This window comes from Hydra vulgaris, chromosome 08 (assembly GCF_038396675.1).
Source record: "Hydra vulgaris chromosome 08, alternate assembly HydraT2T_AEP".
Taxonomy (NCBI): Eukaryota; Metazoa; Cnidaria; class Hydrozoa; order Anthoathecata; family Hydridae; genus Hydra; species Hydra vulgaris.
The window spans coordinates 57971219-57989910 of NC_088927.1; the positions used below are offsets into that span (position 1 = coordinate 57971219).

Sequence of the window (18692 nt, forward strand, 5' to 3'; positions counted from 1 at the left end):
GCAAGAAAGTAAACAACTTTCTAAATGAAAGCAACTTCTTATTCCCAATTCATAAGGCCAACATCTTTAACTTGATAAAGAGTGATCCAATGGGAAACAAAGAGGCTTGAAAAGAGGACATTAAATTCCTAAAGCACTGCCTCAAAAGACACATGGTCAATATGGCGGGTATTGATAACACATTTCAAAAAAATTCGTGTACGATAAAATACGGCACACACATTTTGGTATATAGCTTCCCAGCTTGTGGTTTTGTCTCTTGCTGACAGGGATCTAGATGCCGACTTCAAGAACAACATCCTTAACAAATTGCTGCATTTTGCTGTTCCAGAAAAAAAATTTATGGTACTTGAGAAACCTAGAATTCAGCCAGTCGTTGTTCTAATGTCATCTCTTGATGATTTTGTCCCGAAGCAAAGTTATCTTTTTTTTTTTCTTATAAAAATCACTTAGGAAGAGCTTTTGATGTGAAAAAAGAAACATTTTGCAAGCAGCTATACAGAAAAGTATAGCTGCTTGCAAAAGTGAGAGAGCCTCTAAGTCATTTGTCAAGTTCTCTGCTTGTGCAAATCAGCTTGCAGTGGTAAATGATTGGGTAGAATGTCACATAAAGCTGTTCCAAGACTTTAAGGACAAATAATGAGGATAGACTTCATATTATTCTTCAGGCAATTACTAAACATTTTTATACAGGCCTGTAGCATGTAAATTGTTAGGGGGAGGGAGTCATTTTTGAAAAATTAGGTAATTTAGAATAGCAAACACATATCATGCTGATTTTTAATAACAAAAAAAGGAAGTCAATTGCACTTAACAATTTACACCTAACAACCTCTTCCCTCAACCAATGTACATGCATGCTATACAATAATGTAAACGTAAAACTGTTATAAGTATTTCCATATCATTTTATTTAATAAACTAAACTATTAATTTTAAATACTTAGAATTTTAGAGTTTGGATTTAGGGATGGCTAAAATCCCGTACATTTTCAATCTGCTGTTATTATATCTGCCGAGTTTAAACACTTTATCAGGTTTATCATAATTTTTTTTATTTTAGGTTTTTGTATTTGGTAGAAAAACTTCTGGGATCTTTTATGAAGTAACCTGGTCATGAATATACTAAGCTTCTTAATGCTGTTTTACACTCTTAAATTCTCAAAGCATCTTACGAATTGTTTTCTAATTTCAAATTAGAAAACAATTGTAAGAAATTGGTGACTCAAAGCATCTTACAATTATTTTCTAATTTCAAATTGTTGTTCTTTTATTTTTGTCAACATAAACTTTTATGCATTGTCAGAAGAAATTAAATTTGCGTCTTGTTGACAAAATGCTACCACAGTTGTTTTATTGGAAGTAAAAGTACTACTAAATCAGATATCATTCTATATTCTTTCTCGTTCATCTTAATCAAAACATCAATGTTAGAATCCACTTTTAAATCTAGAAGTGCCTTTTTAACACAATAATATTTTTAATTTTAAATTCAAAATATGTACCATTAAATATATAAAAAATGTATACACTGAATAATATTGCAGATACGCAATAATCTTTAGTTTGCATTTTCGATAAAATACAGAAGAGGGTGAATAAAAAAAAAACATTGCAAAGAGGATAAACAGCTACAAAACCAAGCCGCTACAATTCCAAAGCCTACATTTACATTTTATGACGAAAAAATTTCTTAATTAAAAATTAAACTTAAACTTCTTGTACTTATTTTTTTGACGATCCTGAAATCTCGGGAAATTTTGAAGACTAATCCCAGGATTTTGGGACGAACAATTTGTAAAAAATCCCTGGATTTCGGGATCCCAAGATTGCCATCCCTATTTGGATTATTTAATTATTTTACAAAATAACCTGTCTTTTTAAGTTTATTTATTATTGTCTAGGTTGTCCATAAAAACAGACAGCAAGTATCCAAGAAAGTTACAAAGAAGTACCTGCAGAAAATACAATAAGTATTACATATATATAAATATATATATATATATATTAAATATATATATATATATATATAATATATATATAAATATAAATATATATATATATATTTATATATATATATATATATATATATATATATATATATATATATATATATATATATATATATATATATATATATATATATATATATATATATATATATATATATATATACTGCGGTTCATGGAAGTTAGAACAATTGAAGTTATGTTTATATGAAAATAAATAAAAACAAATTTTACATCAAGAAGCCCTAAATAAAGTTGATTAATACATTAATTATTACTGTTAATTAGATTAATACTGTTAGAATCTTACTGATCTAAACTAGTGATGTGCCATCGGCAAAGGCCGATTAAGGCTAATTATAGGGTTTAATATATGTATATAAAGGTAATATCTTACTATTAGGTATGCAACTTGCACATATAAGGTGTGCCTATGCACCTGTTTAGTTTGGCTTAATAGTCAATACCGATGCATTGGCCATTGCCGATTAATCAAGCGATACCATCGGCTGATTAATCGGCCAATGGTTAAGCCGTTTAATTGGTTGCTGGTTACCAATAGCATAGGCTAGTAGGTCGAATAACTTATGATGAATAGTAACATGTTAAATATGTAATTTAAATCCTTAATATTATTATAAAACGCATAAAAAGCATGGTGGGGGCTCTGTCATAGTTTAAGGTTTTCTCAAGTTGAAGTAGGAGATTTACATAAAATTGATGACATTATGAGAAAAGGATATTACAGAGATATTTTGTAAACAAATGAAACTCAATCTCAACTTTGATTAATCAGCAGCAATTTTATTCTGATTCTCGATAATGACCCTAAACATTATTATGGAATAATAAACATTATTAAGCATTGTAAAGTAAACATGATTCTTCCTAATAAGTGTTAATTTTCAAAAGGTTCAAATATAAATTAAAACATTGGAAAAAAATTTTTTGACACAGTGTGTGCTGTGAAAGCCAACTATGGGAAAATGATGACAACAAAGTTTGCAAGGCCTGTGCAGTTTTTTTTTTCATTGTTTGATTTTATTCAAATTTATTATGATTTTTTATTACTAAAAAAAGTTACTAAAATACTAATTTATTCATTATTTATAATTTCATCATGTGATATTACCTACCATGAGGCCATTATATCATTTGAAAGATGTTTTTACACAACTAAGACATTGCTTGTGAATTGTGAGGTTCTTTACATTATTTATATTAGATATTATGAGATGAACTAGATAGAAAAGTAAGAATTGAATGTCTAATATTAAAACCTAATTATGGAACATTCTAGATAAAGAATGGAATAATATTCACATAACAACAATTCAAAATTTATTGAAAGAATGCCAAGATGAAAGTGATGAAAAAATGGTGATGAAAGAATGCCAAGAGAAGTAATGGCAGTGATAAAAGCAAAAGACAGAGTATATAGATCAGCAATAGCTTACTAATTTTTTTTATGTTTTTGGCATAGGACTTTTTCAGAAAAAAAAGAAAAAATGAAGAATAATAAAAGAAAAGATTGCTGCCCCAGCCCAAACCCTCAGTTAATGTAGCAGCAGCAGGCTATAACTTAATTGATATATGTACTAAAACCCCCGACAGCAGGATATTTCAGTATGGCATCACACTCAGCTCTCGGAATTGGGAAAAATAAGTTTGGCAAAAAATAGTTGACCTAAAACAGTTTAAGGTTGGCATCAGGTTTGCACAAAATTTTGAATCAAAGTTAGACAAATCAACAAATGTGCAAAGGTTTAGCATAAAATAGACATAAAAACAAACATCAAGTTTGATGACTTTTCTTTCAAACCTCGATGTTTGCTTAAAAATTTGAATAATGAACAAAAGTTTTGGCAATTTCATTATTTTTGGCATTTCATTTTATTATTTTAATTAATAAAATGTTTGTTTTTCCATTTTTATTTTATTTGTTTTGTTTACAATTTAAATAAAAGTTTCGCATTTGGAATTTAAATAAAACATTTGTTTTGCATTTTTATTTTGATTATTTTAACAGGAATTTAAAAAATATATTTTTTTTAAGAATTAAAGGATAAGTATTTATAAGTATTAAAGGATCCATTCGAAACTCCGTCTCGTCGGATTTTTCTGGGTTTTTCGGAGTTTCGGAGTTTGAGAGAAATCAAGAAACCTCGATGGAACTTCGACGAGGTTTTTAGAAAATATCAATTTTTATTTGTAAAATAATTAAATTCTTATTTTATTTCTACGTTGCTTTTACAATAGTTCATGTTGTTTTTAAAATATAAGTGTTCTCTTTGTTCAATACCAACACTAATTTACATCACAAAGCAATTAGTAATGCATAGTGGGCCTAGTGGTAGTGGTTGAAAAAACCTCAAAAAAAAAGCTTATTCTATTCAAAACCATATAATAAAATATTCTCGTACTTTTCCATTGTACTATTTCCAAAACTCTTTTGAGTATAATAGTATCTTTTTAATAATAGAAGTTTTTAAATCCACAAAAATCAGTTGTGGTATAATAAAATGTAATGCATAATAAAATATCTTTTTTTGTCAAAAAAGCAAGAATTTTTTAATTTTTAAGCAAAGATTGTAAACAGTAACTTTTAAATACTATGTGTGTGTGATATTAGTTAATGAATTATAACTATTTAATAGTTTACCTTAACAAAAAGAAATTTCAAGTCAAGATCATTATTTATAATATATACAAAAACTGGTCGAGGTAACAACAAGGTAAATTTTAAACATATAATACATTTTTTTTTTACAATAATGTCGTATATCGTATGATCAAAATAACTTTGTCCACCATAAGTCTAATATTCGCCCCACTGTGCATTGTGGCGAAATTATGTAATAAAATGTTATCACTGATAACAAATAATAATAATAATTAATGTTTAATTATACTTACCTATTAGAATAAATAACTTAATTAATAATTTAAAATGTGATAACTTATCACAATTAAAATAAAATTAAGAACAAATATCTATCACAGTCAAATTGATCATTTTTCTTTTATAGAGAAAAATGGTTTCGGAAGCGTGGAAATACTTTGATAAAGTTGTGGTAAATGATAAGAAATATGGAGATTGCAAAAAATGCCATAAAAGAATCGCTTGTCCAGGAAGCAGCACAAACGGCCTAATTGGTCACGTCAAAAGTTGCGAGAAAATAGATTTAAAACCATCCAGTTCCAGACCAGTTTTGACTAAGATGTCGTTAAACTATCTTCTTGCCAAGTTGACAGCTCTTAATGGATATTCGATTAGGTCCATAACTCAATTTGAAACACTTAAAATGCTTTTTGAAAATTATGGGCATAGTTTGCCCAAGTCACCGTTCACAATTTCAGAAAAAATTAAGATGTTTCATGCTGAAGCCAAATGTTTAATGATAGCTGAATTGGCTACATTGAAAGCAAAAGGAGAAAAATTTGGACTAACATGGGACGAATGGTGTAGCAATAGAAGTAGAAGATACTACAATTTAAATGTTCATCACGAGCGAACATATTGTTTAGGAATGGTAAGATTGCCAACTCCTTGTTCTGCCAAAACATTAAACATTTTAATTATGCAAAAATTAAAAGAATTTGGTATAGATGATGAAGATGTTGCAGGTAAAACTACGGACAGCTGTAGCTAGATGGTGAAATTGGGCACCATATTTAAGTTTCCACATCAAATCTGCCAGAATCATTCAATTCATTTGAGTGTTTGTGATTTGATATATGCTAAAAAAGATTGTCGCGAAACTGTGAACAAAGAAACTGAATCGGATATTGAAACAGAAACGGAAACTGATGGAGAGACTGAAGGAGAGTTTTTTATTGAATATTTGGAGAATGAGATTGAATATGAAAAAAATATCGAAAAAAATCTACAGAAACTTTGAATACTAATTAAGTTTTTAAAATATTCATTGTTTCGATATGAAGTTCTTAAAAGAATAATACACAAAATTTACGGATCTTCGCACGACAAAGGACTGTTGTTCGACAACCGCACTAGATGGAACAGTGTTTTTCAGATGATCAAAAGATTTTTGGATTGCTTAGAAGCTGTAAAAAAAACACTCGAACAACTAAACTGCTTATACATGTTAGATGAAATTGACTTGGATTTCTTAAAATCGCTGTCTGACTTATTGGAAGTCATTGCTGACGCTGCAGTTCGCTTGGAAAAACCAAATACAACAATTTTGGAGTGTGACATCATTATGGAAACGAAGGTTGTAGAAACTAACATCAGTTCTAATTTTGCAGAGGCGTTAATCTCCAGATACGAAAATCGTAAAAACATTATGTTGGCATCATTGAGTCGTTATTTGCACAATCCCGATTTTTTTTTAAAAAAAAACCACACATTTTTTTACGCTTCTAAAAAAGATATTCAAGTTTATGCTGCAAAATTATTTGATCAACTATTTGCAGCAAAAGAAAATAGTCTCCAAACAAAATCAGATGATTGTGCTAAAAGCAAACAAGAAGAACCATCACAATCAACATCTTTTTTTGCCGAAATTCGAGAAGTTTTATATCAAAATCAATCAACAGCTAAAAAGCCAAAAAAAGTCAAGACCTTCACCAATCAGTTAAAAGAATACGAAGTAACTGGTTGAAATCAGAAGTAGTTTTGAAATTTGAACAAGCCATCCACAGAATTCAAGCAACTTCCTCGGAAGCAGAAAGAGTTTTCTCCTCGTCTTCCAGATTTGTCACAAAGTTTCGTAGTTCGCTTTCTGATGATATGATAGATGTTTTCATCTTTTTAAAATATCATTTTAAAAGATCTTCAAAATAAATACTGTTTTAAAATTTTTTTTTACTATAGGTACCCCAAGAAGTCTTTATTACAGAGCACCGCGGAAGGGCATTTAACTGAAAGTTCACGCCTTCTTCCTAAACAATGCCGGTTAGAAAGCCATTTATTAGATATAAATTGTTTGTTAAAAGATTGTGATAAGAAAAATATCTAAGACTAAGAAATATATAAACATAAATTTTTTAAAAGTTTATTATAAATTATAAATCCAAATATATAAAATTAAAAAAAATAAATATAAGAACAATGTTTAATTATCAACTAGATAGTTTAATTTTTTAATTTATAACAAAGTTTTATAGAGACTCCGATTTTTTCTCAATTTATCTCGACTACGTTTTTTCTCGATTTTGGATCCTTTGATAAGTATGTAGGTTAATTGAAGTTCTTTTTTCTATTTTTATTTTAACTATATAAATAATAAAATCAAATAATACTTTGTTTTGCGGTTGTTGATGTTTTTTTATTTATTTTTCAGAACTTAAATAAAACACTTGTTTTTTTTGTTCTTAATTTAATTATTTTATTTAGAATTAAAGTAAAAATTAGTTTTGTTTTTAATTTACTTTTAATAGCAGATAAAATGAAATTTAAAAATTCTGAATATTCTCAAAGAAAAAGTTCTTATAGAATAGGTCAATCTAAATCTCAACTAAAGCATTATTAAAAACATTGAAAAAAATAATTACCAAAAAAATTGAAAAATGCATTTTTATTTTCTTGGTTAAAAAATGCTCTATTTGAGACACAGGTTGACCTGTTTATGAAAAACATTTTTTACACATTATAACTTCTATTTAATTAGCCAAATTATATTTACCTTGAGAATGGCTGAATGCTATAAAATTGATACACTCATTAGCTTTAAATCCAAATGATTTATCAAGGTTTAACACAAAATTCTGATCAGTTCTTATATCTATAAGACTAAACAATAGCAAATATAAGGTAATTTTGAAATAATTTAATAAAAAAAATTATTTTCTTTTTGTTACAAATCAATAAAACAAATATAGTTACAAACAATTACAAAAATAGTTTTAATACAAATAAATATTTAGAATGTCATAATAAATATATTAATTATAAGCTTTTAATACCGGACTACATGACTTTTGGAAGATATAGCTATAATTCCAGAACCAGCCCAAGTCACAACCAAGCTGCTAGCCTGCCCACTTAGCTTAACCTGAAAAACAAATTTATTTTAAATTTGTATAACATTAAAAGAATCCTAGTTGTATCCATGTTAAAGAAAATGTTAAAAAGAAAATGTTTGAGCAAAATTTTAATAAAATTAAATAATAAATCCATATCAATAAAACTAAAATTGCTGTTTAGTCAAACCTTGCCTTCTACATTTTTTCTTGGTTCTCAGCGTCTATATAATATACATCGTAATCCGTAAACTTGATCATGTATTTCATGCGGGTTTAACTTATAACAATTTTAGTATATGATGTCATAATAGAACTTTCTTTTAAGATATCATATTTCTTATGCCAAAATCAACAAATCATGTTTTTGATTGTATAATTTTTTATTTAACCCCAAAAAATTTGTGTCATTTAGTTGTTGTTCACATGAAATATGCTTACATCATATTTTTTGTTACAATCAACATATTAGTTTTATTCAGGCAAATCTTGTTTTGACTGGTTGAGCAGTTTGTTGCTTGGATTGGTTGAGATGACATGACACATTGAGATAACATAATACCGTATTTACCAAAGACACTTTAGTTTTTTTGTTTCACATTTTTTTTGTAGTGTTACTAAGTTTTTTATTGATGAGCATTGATATATTATCTTGTGTAATTTGTTGGAATTTTATTTACAAATAAGTGAATAAAAAATATGTGCGCAATATATATACTTATATACCTAAGCAGTTTGATTTTATTTTTAGCCTAAAGTACTTTGTGCAGATCATGAAAGTGAAAAGAACATATTGATCAGTAAATCAGATAATAATAGAATCATCTGACAGTGATATTATTTGAGTCTAAATCTGAATTTATTCTGGAAAGGGAACATTATTTGTTCCCATTTATACATACCCATTTATACATACCCATTTAATGGTATGTATAAATTATACAGACCATTAAATGGGTAAACAATTTGTAATAGCTCTAATGAAACCTATTTTGAACAACGGGTAACTGTCTGACTACAAACATTTTTTATACCTTCCTAATACTAATATTTTCTTATAAAATAAAACCAACACATTTAGAACTATGAAATTAGGCGGAAAAGATGTTCAAAAAGATCTACAGAAGAAATTAAAGAAAGAAGTTTATGCATAACAAAGAGTGAAAGGTTATATGGAAGGACAAAAAGGACATCACCTTTGTATCAACATTAATGGTGGAAATAGCAAGAAGAGAGGTTGTTAAAAAAAATTCTGAAAATAGTCGATAATTACAATAATTCTATGGGAGGTATCAACAGAGTTGACCAATACCTAACTATCCTGTGATAAAAAAAATCTGGAAATATTATCATAAACTGTTTTTGCACTTTCTAGATCAAACAACTCGGAATTCATTTTTCATCTAAACAAAAGAAGGAAGTGCAAAAACACAATTGCGGTTTAGATTAGATCTTGCGGAACAAATTATTGAAAAATAATGCATTAAAATAGCAACTTTCAGGATGCCAACAGATCTTCAATGTGCCATTGTTTGGTTGGTAGACATTTTTTGGACCTCATAGGGCTAGTAAAGAAAAGCCTACTCAACAATGCAAAGTACGTTGAGTAGATCTTTAAGTAAGAATACAAAAGAAGACAAGATACTACTGTCTGCATTGTGATGAAAGGTTATGTATAAAATGTCTTAAAATATACCATAACAAAAAAAGTTACTCAATTATTTTCATTACTTTTAAATATTACTTTAATTTGTTCTGGTAAAATGTAAAGTTTTCATAAGTAATTACAAAATGTGGTAATAACATGTACAGGGCTCCAATTAAGCGAATCACAATTGCTTTTCAGACCTTTGTAATTAGCTTTTTTTGTTTTTTTTTCCTGCCATTCTTAAAAGTAAGGTTTTTATCCAAATAGTTTGTTAGGGGTCATAAAGTACCTCATGCTAAATTTATCTTTTGAATAGAAGTATAATCATTGCTTTCTTACTTTAAACTATTTTAAACCATTGTGTGAAAGCCAATACTGTTTTAAAGTTATATTAAATTTAATTTACTGAATGGATAAAGTACATCACAGTAAATTTACCTTTTAACTAAATCAAAACAACCAGTTAAGCTACTTGAGTAACTTACAGTAACTCAACTATTAAAATTTACTCAATATACTCAAAGAAACGCAAAAATTAGCCTTGTAAATGTTTCTATTTATACATTATATGTTGTTAACACATAATATAAGTTTTTAACTAAAAATTATTTTAACTAGAAATCTCGATTAAAATATAAAAAAAGCAATAAAATTTTTTTATAGCTTATTTAAAGCAATATCAAAATCAAACATTTTCTATAAAAACGCAAGTTGTTTTTAGGAATTTTATTTAAAAAGAAATCTAATTGAACAAAAGAATTTTAGTCTTCTAGAATTCTCTTATTCAAATAATTTTTCAATTGAAATTTGAAAACTTGTTTTCCCAAGCTGCAAAGTTATTAATGATCCAGAGTGCTTTACTTTAATTAAAATTTAGTATTTTTATTTAAAAAAATTAAGTAACATTTAGTAACAGGATTGAGTGTTAAATAAACTTGACTATTTTATTTCCTTAACTGAAGCTTTTTTATGCCATTTGTAATCCACTCTCTCCACCTTCTACTTATAAATCTACTATTGTATAACTCCTGAATCTGCTAACTCTCTATAGCTGAAACCCTATTATTTGTACAAACTAGCTTAATTTTCCCTGATACACTCTCTGTCCACAATCTCTTTCTAAACCATTTTTTGTTTTTGTTTGGATCCTTCTGCCTTACAAGCTAATCGAATTATATCTATAAAATAACTAAAAAATTCCCATACTCAAACTTCAACCACTAATGATTTAAATTTCTTTTTTGAATTTTTCCCTCTATTCATTAAATACACATTTTCTAAACTCAAAACTAACAATATTAAAAGCACATTGCTTACAAACAATAGAGTTTAATACAAACAATTGAGTTTAATACAAACAATAGTTTAATACAAACAATAGAGTTTAATACAAACAATAGAGTTTAATACAAACAATAGAGTTTAATACAAACAATAGAGTTTGCTTCAATTTCACCTGACCACTTTAAAGAACTTTCTGTTTGCTCATTCTTGATTTTTTCCATTCTGTCTTTTCAATAATGAAGTAAAACTATTCCTCAAAAATTTACTTAGTAAAACTTAGTAAAAATACTTAGTAAAAATACTTAGATCTATTCTTCAAAAATTTTTCTTGAACTTCTTTAACAATAAATATTACATCTGTTTTTCCTTTTCCTTGCCTAAAACTAATTTGTATATTGTTGATAAATAGTAATCTCTACCATTATTGATAAATAGTGTACCTCTACCATTGCTGATAAATAGTGTATCTCTACCATTTTTATATAGTTAAAATTTAACTTTTCATCCAACCTGTTAGGATTTTACCTTCCTGTACAATTGGATTGTAAAGTTTTGAAACCCACTGGATACCCACATCTCTAGAAGCCTTTAACTCAGCCAATACATCAAAAGTACAAAAAGCCTTGTTTTACTGAACCCTCTAAATAAGTGATTTCACTTGGTTACAAGCTATATTTATATACTCACCATTAGTTAACTTCTGCTGGTTCAAAACCTTTTTCATTGTTTTTAACTCCACTTGAAGTATTTTTTAATCTAACTCTAATACAGACTTATTCAAAGGCATCTTAATTTTTCCTGACTCCTTGCTTTTTAACTCAAAACACTACTTTTTTTTTTGTCCTCTAAACTAAACATCTCAAAGTTCTTTGCTATATACAGCTTGTTTTACCTTGCATCTAACCAAGCATTTAAAAGAGCCTGTCTTATGTATATTCAAACTTTTTTCCACATTTTATAACATTTTTTCAATTCTTCTACAACTTTGCGTTATTTTTTCTCAGTATCTCTGAGGATTACTTTTTTTCCGCACACATACTTCTTTTTTATGCAAACTTATTTAATATATGCAAAACTATGTAATCAATGCTAATATTCATGCTATTTATGTAATCAATGCTAATAATCATGCAAATTTATTTAATATAAGCAAAATTATATAACAGAAGTCTTATTTATAAAAATAGTACAGTTCACAAAGTTTAGTAAATACATTAGATTAAATAATTATACTTTCTAAATTATAACTTTACATTAAAAATAACAAACTGAATATTCAAAGTTTGCCTTAGATATTTCTTTGTAGTTTCCATCCTTTAATGAATGCTGAGTCAGGAACAAAGCATCAGTAATTGTAACAACAACATCTTGATTCTCGTAGTATAGTAAATATAAAATAGAAGAATCCACTTTAAAACACGACTTGCATTTTCCTTTTTCATCCAAGAAGTAAACATTACCTATAATAAAAATTTATAAAACAAGTTCAGCTAATTTGAAAATTTAAAAAAACTTGAAATAATGAGAATTAAAAGTGTTTTCAAAATATCATACGATTATAAAAAAATAATATAAACAAACAAGTTTATTCAACAAGAGCAATATATATCAAAAGATACTGCAGTATATGCACTCAAATTAAAGCTATTGCAATCAAAGTCCTAATTAAGAAAGCAATATTAAAAATCAATTGCAGTGGTGTAAATCTAAGAACATTGGAATATACTTTCAGAACTTGCTCGCCTCGGAAACCTTGGTCATTTTTAATAGAATCATGGAACCTTGGAATCATGGAATCTTGGTCTCGGAATAGCAAGAGTATGAATGTAAAAAATATTAAAACTGAAACTACTGAAATATATTAAAAACCCTCAAAATTAGTGCTTTTTTTTAATAAGAGAAGAGTTACAATGTTTTCAAATAAAGGAGAGTCCTCATTTTTTCAAAACTTAATCTAATTTACTCCTAACCAGGCTGCAAGCAACCAATATAAAGTTGGGAGTTACTAGAAGAAGAAAAAAAAGAATAGACTTAAAGATCTAGGAAAACGTTGACAGACATGAAACGTTGACAGACATGAAAAGTTATAGATTGTATGAGTCAGGAAAACATAAAGATGGGAGAAAGTTTCAAAGAGTTGAAGTGCAGGGAAAAAGTTTTTTGAGCATACAGGGACAGATACAGTAAAAGGATAAGACTTTGCTGAATGACGAGTCAAGTGAGTTCTTGAAAGGCTGAGAATGTCCCCTAATTGTTCTTATCAAATAAAGAAATTATTGAGCAAGCAAAAAGACTCTAGCTTCAACATTTTTTCATTCATCCAGTAATGATGACATAGATGATGTTATAGAAACTCCATCTGAAGCTTAGCAGACAGACAAACAGGCTCCCAATATCAAACAAGGTTCAATTTTTTTAATTATCTATCATACCGAAACTTTACATTTAGCCTTGTATTTAGTAACATGTTTTTTTTTAGAGAGACAAAAATTCTCCTTCGAATCTCAATCAAAAGTCTATCATTAGAAAGTATATTGGGATGACAGTCAGAGACTGTAAAAAATCAAGTTGAGCTTACTAAAAAAGTATGGCATATCTTTCAACTTACAAAGCAAAAAACCTTGGTTACACACTCAGTTGTTGATCAAGAGTTAAGATCAGTTGAGTTGTTGATGTTTAACTATCGTCCGATTAGTCTTCTTCCTATCATAAGCAAGGTTTTTGAATTTTTAATTAACAAACACTTGATCTCTCATCTTGAATCTAATAACTTATATTCTGATCATCAATATGGATTACGATCTTCTTATTCTACAGCTGATTTGCCAACAGTAATAACCAATAGGTTTTATTGTGCATTAGATAGAGGTGGAGAGGTTAAGACTATCTTTCTATTCCTCTTTTCTACAAATACTATTATGGGCACTGCTCTAAGGAGCTAGCATCTCTTGTGCCATCTACTAAAATTCATTCTTGTGTTACTCGTTATTTAATTAAGTCTCATCCTTTTTTTGTGACTATTACTAAGTGCTCCAAAAACTCTTATCTAGTTTTTTTCCTCCAACATCAATTCTTTGGAATTCGCTTCCTTTATTTAGCTTTCCTGATTCTTATAACTTGCAGTCTTTTAAGCCGTCTGTCAATCATTATCTTGCTCTATAAACTTCATCTTTTTTCTTCCAGTAACTTCTAACTCTAATAGTGGTTGCTTGCAGCCTTGTTGGAAGGAAGATGTTGAGAGAAAAAACCTAATAAAAAGCATATGATTATGAATAATCCACAAACTGAATAATGTACAAGCCTTTTTAATAATACATACCTTGAAATATTTTAAAAAATTAGTTTTCTAAATTATTTTATTTTTCTTATTGCACACAGATAACAACAACAATTATAAAATTATAAATAAATTGAAAACATTTATGTCAATCATACCATCTTTTGTAGCAATAAAGAGCTGTATTTCTTCAATATTACTAAAATTTGAACTCTTTTCCATGTCAAACAAATCGAGAGCATTTTTATTACCACTAACTGCAGCTTTTGCAGCAGCCGTAATATCTCTGAAAAATATCATTAATAATCATAAATTGGCAACATGGTCACAATAATAATAATAATAACAATAATAGTAACGAAAATAGCATATTCAAAATTTAATTTTATATATTGAACTGGATATATCAAAAAACTTGTTCACAACAATTTTTTTTTTACAAAAATTAATGAAAACTGCAATTGCAACTTGTATTTTTACTTGTTCTATCTCTTATTAAGTAGACATGTATGAAAGAGATGACTTAGCTAAAACCAATCTTTGCAAAAGTTAAGATTTGCAATAAGATTTCATAAAGCATAAAACTCTTTTCTCTATTATTTGGATTTTATATTCTATGGTTAGAAAATGAGCTCCTTAGATTTTAGAATAATAACTTTCCAATGTGTTTGGCAATTATCTATAATAAGTGCAACTTTCTTCACCTTTGTAAATATTGTAATAAATTTTCAAACAGAACACTACCCATCCAGCATTTATTCAGCTTTCAGTATATGCAATGTTAGGGTTCAACTCCATTGAAACAGAGAGGGAATTTAAATTTACCTATGACCAACATAGGTATTTTATCAACTGCTGCATTTACTGCAACCACTTAAGTTTAACTGTGCTTTTAAGATTATGAAAGTGACTTATAAGGTAGCATACAATAAAAACAATCCAAATTTACTTGCATTACAAATTTCTACTCTTTACAAGGTTCTATCCTTGGCCCTATACTCTTTTTAATTTACATCAACGATCTTCCAGAAATTCTCACATTTAAGGTGGGATTGTTTGCTGATGGTACTACAATTTATTGTTGTCTTGATAAGAAGCCAACACTTTTTGATTCCGGGTTGCCACTATAATTTTAAAAGTTTTTCCCTGAGTTTTCCCAGAGTATTCCCTGAGTAAATAATGTTTTTCCCTGAGTTTAGCTTTTTATATTACCTACGTTTTCCCTGGTTTTCCCTGAGTTTTCCATATTATTTCCGGAATCCCTGGCATTTAGACAAGGAAAACCTGGAAAACCCTGTATATTTATATATATATATATATATATATATATATATATATATATATATATATATATATATATATATATATATATATATATATATATATATATATATATATATATATATATATATACATATATATTAATAAAGAAAAAACAACTTTTTTTATGGTACTTTAAGTTTCATGCCTATATGACAATCATCAGCCATTGAATATAAATTCAAAAACAAAAAAAACCACTAAAAATTACAAAATACTGTGTAGTGGGATCTTAACGTCGCTAAGACATACTTGATGGCAACCAAAGAAAAAACAAAATATTAGTTAATCACTGATGTCAAAAAAAGATAAGAGGAATTTATTCTTGTGTCTGCATTTTGAAATCAACTCAATTCGTTTATTTAACAAGTTATCACCTTTATATGTTAAAATAAGGAATTTTTCGTATAGGCAAAGATTGCAAATTTTTGACAAAGTGTTATAAGGATTGCATTGTTTTACAATTTTCCACTTAATTAAGGTGTAAACATTTTGTCTTTTATGTGCCAAATTTCTTTAGACAACTCGGTATCATTTTTATATTTATTAATGTTAAAAGATTTTAGATGGTTAGCATACCAAAATTTAAATGGAGTTTCACATAAGCGAAAATATAATTTTTCTTTGTAGTCGGGTTTATTTGACAACACGGTCACTTGATAAACGATGTTCTTTGACAAGCACTGATTGTTCATGGGACAGATGGATTTGTTGACACAGTTGCATGTTTTTCCTTCATCTTTACCTTGGCTGTACAATATCCTGTGATTGTGCGAATTAATGATGAACTTAATGTTTGGCATACATGAGTAGCTTACTTTAACGGTATTTCAATTAAATATCTTACGAAGTTTGTGACCAACCGGTAAGTACAGGTCTACCATTTTAAAAAAACGACTGCCTGTTTTTGTTGCAACATTGGTACTGAAAGGTGGGTTGTACCAGATTATGTTTCGCCTGTGATTTTTAAATATATATATATATATATAAATATATATATACATATATATATATATATATATATATATATATATATATATATATATATATATATATATATATATATATATTTATACATATTTATAAAAATATAAATATATATATATACATATATATATATAAATAACTTAAATAGATTCTAAATGTACTAAATACAATGAAACAATGCAAATATTTTTTATCAATTCTAAAATTGAACACAAAAAACAGTTTTTAGTAAGAAACTTTATCAATAAGTTTCTTCTTTGCATTTAATAGTTCTGAAACTGAATCTAACTCCATTGCTTCTTTTTCTGTTTTGTCACATTTTCTTTTTAAAGCAGTTGCTTTTTTAAGTTTTGTTAAATCATTATTTTTATTAGCATCTTCAACTCATTGAATAAAATCTTCGTTTAATATACAACATGCTGTTACAAGTAAATTATTTTTTTTCTACTTCTTTAATTTCTTCTAATAAGATTGCTCTTTGGTGGTTCGATTCACACTCTTTCCTTGAAATAATTTTCTCTGCTAAATTAATTTGGTACTGTTGTCTGGCTAACTTAACTGATAGCATTAATGCATTTGTGATATTTATAGTGTCAGCTTGAACTTTTTAAGAACTATATGATCTCTTATAATGTGATGCAAAACTATTGAGTCTGACTGAATATTTTCATTTAGAATTGATTTGTTTATGCTAAAACCCCTTTCTACAAAAGCTTGACCATGACTTACAGTTGAAATCATTTTGATAATTTAAGAAAGTTCCTTATGTTTGGCTGTATCCAGTTGATGAAAAAAGAAGATATAATGAGTGATTTTTTTATCAAAATTAAGAAATTTTTCTATATTCATTTTCATGTCATTTCTTAAAAGTATAGAATACTGAGGCATGACTTTATCACTTTGTGTTGCAGATATAATCTTTAAACTAACAAGATAATGTAACAACCTTTTTAGTTTATTTTGATTAAACTCAATTGATGATGCTTTGAGTTTGATTGCTTCAAAACAACTTGCATTTGCTATGATTGCATAGTCTAGCGGGATGCATTTCAACAGATTTCCCATGGTTTTTGTGAAAAATAAAACACATTCATTTCTAAACTGTTTTACTTTATTAAGAGTGATTTTATACTTTTTTAAAAGTCCTTTTATTGAAACTTTAGCGGCAAAACAATATCTTTCCTGTGTAGCAAATAATCTTTTTTATAGAGATCTAATTTTTTTTAAATCACTAACTTTTTTGCAACTTTGAATTACTGATGTTTTAATGAATAAAGTTAAAATATTTGTTATCAAATGAGGAAGGCTGTTTGAACTTTGATAATTTTTCCCAAAATCTAATTAATTTTACAATGTTGTCCCATGTTTCAATTAAATGATCTGAAACAACTTGGTCTTCAATCCATCTAGTTGAACAGAAACTTAATGGATAGCGATTTGACCCAGTGACACTACTATAATCATCTCTTCTAGCAGGAGTATCATGCAATATTTGATATGCTCTCTTAAGAATACTTTTTAAATTCCATGATGTACACTCAGAACCATTCATCAAGCGAGACAACATAATATGGTGAACTTTTGATGGTTTCAAGAAGTAACTATTCAAAATATAGTGCTAATCCAAAATTAATCATATACCCTATTTTTGTTCTTCCTAATGTTAGTCCTTTTGCAACTTTACTATCATACTAGTAATAGAAACATACTAGTAAATTATTGGCTCATATTAGCAGAAAAATTATTTGACAATCCATACATAACAGTTGCTAGAGCCCATTTAATTCCAGATCTTGTTTCTTCATTAGAAGTAACAACAAGTTCTAAAGTTGACCTACTGCTAGGGGTACCGTTGGTGTAATAGTAAAATTTTTTACAACAGGTTTAAAAAAGTGACTGAATTTAGCTAAAACATTAACTTGGTGCTTTTTACCTTCATTATGACTCTTAACTGCCTGAACACCCATATTTGACAAGTTAAAGGTTTTGCAGCAACTGCTACATCTAGCAAATTTATTGTCATTAGTCTTTACAGGCCATTCTTTATACTCTGGGTGAGTAAGCCAATCATTTGAAAAAAATGTTTGATCCATTTTATTTATTACTATAACTCTAAAAAAATGCGTTCTTCTTACAACCATATTATATATTTATAGATAAAATGATTACAAATTGTAAA

The 18692-nt window shown here is 27.7% G+C and overlaps 1 protein-coding gene across 2 annotated transcripts in view; it reads right to left on the reverse strand.

Annotated features, from left to right (window-relative positions):
* Positions 1-18692, reverse strand: part of LOC100200314 (intraflagellar transport protein 140 homolog) — a 68980-nt gene that overhangs the window by 44861 nt on the left and 5427 nt on the right. For both annotated transcript variants that reach the window (XM_065804012.1, XM_065804011.1), the window contains exons 4-7: positions 14365-14492; positions 12217-12389; positions 7941-8029; positions 7661-7767 (exon numbers count right to left, since the gene is read on the reverse strand). In XM_065804012.1, coding sequence (XP_065660084.1) covers positions 7661-7767; positions 7941-8029; positions 12217-12389; positions 14365-14492 — 497 coding nt within the window. The remainder of the gene's footprint in view (positions 1-7660; positions 7768-7940; positions 8030-12216; positions 12390-14364; positions 14493-18692) is intronic.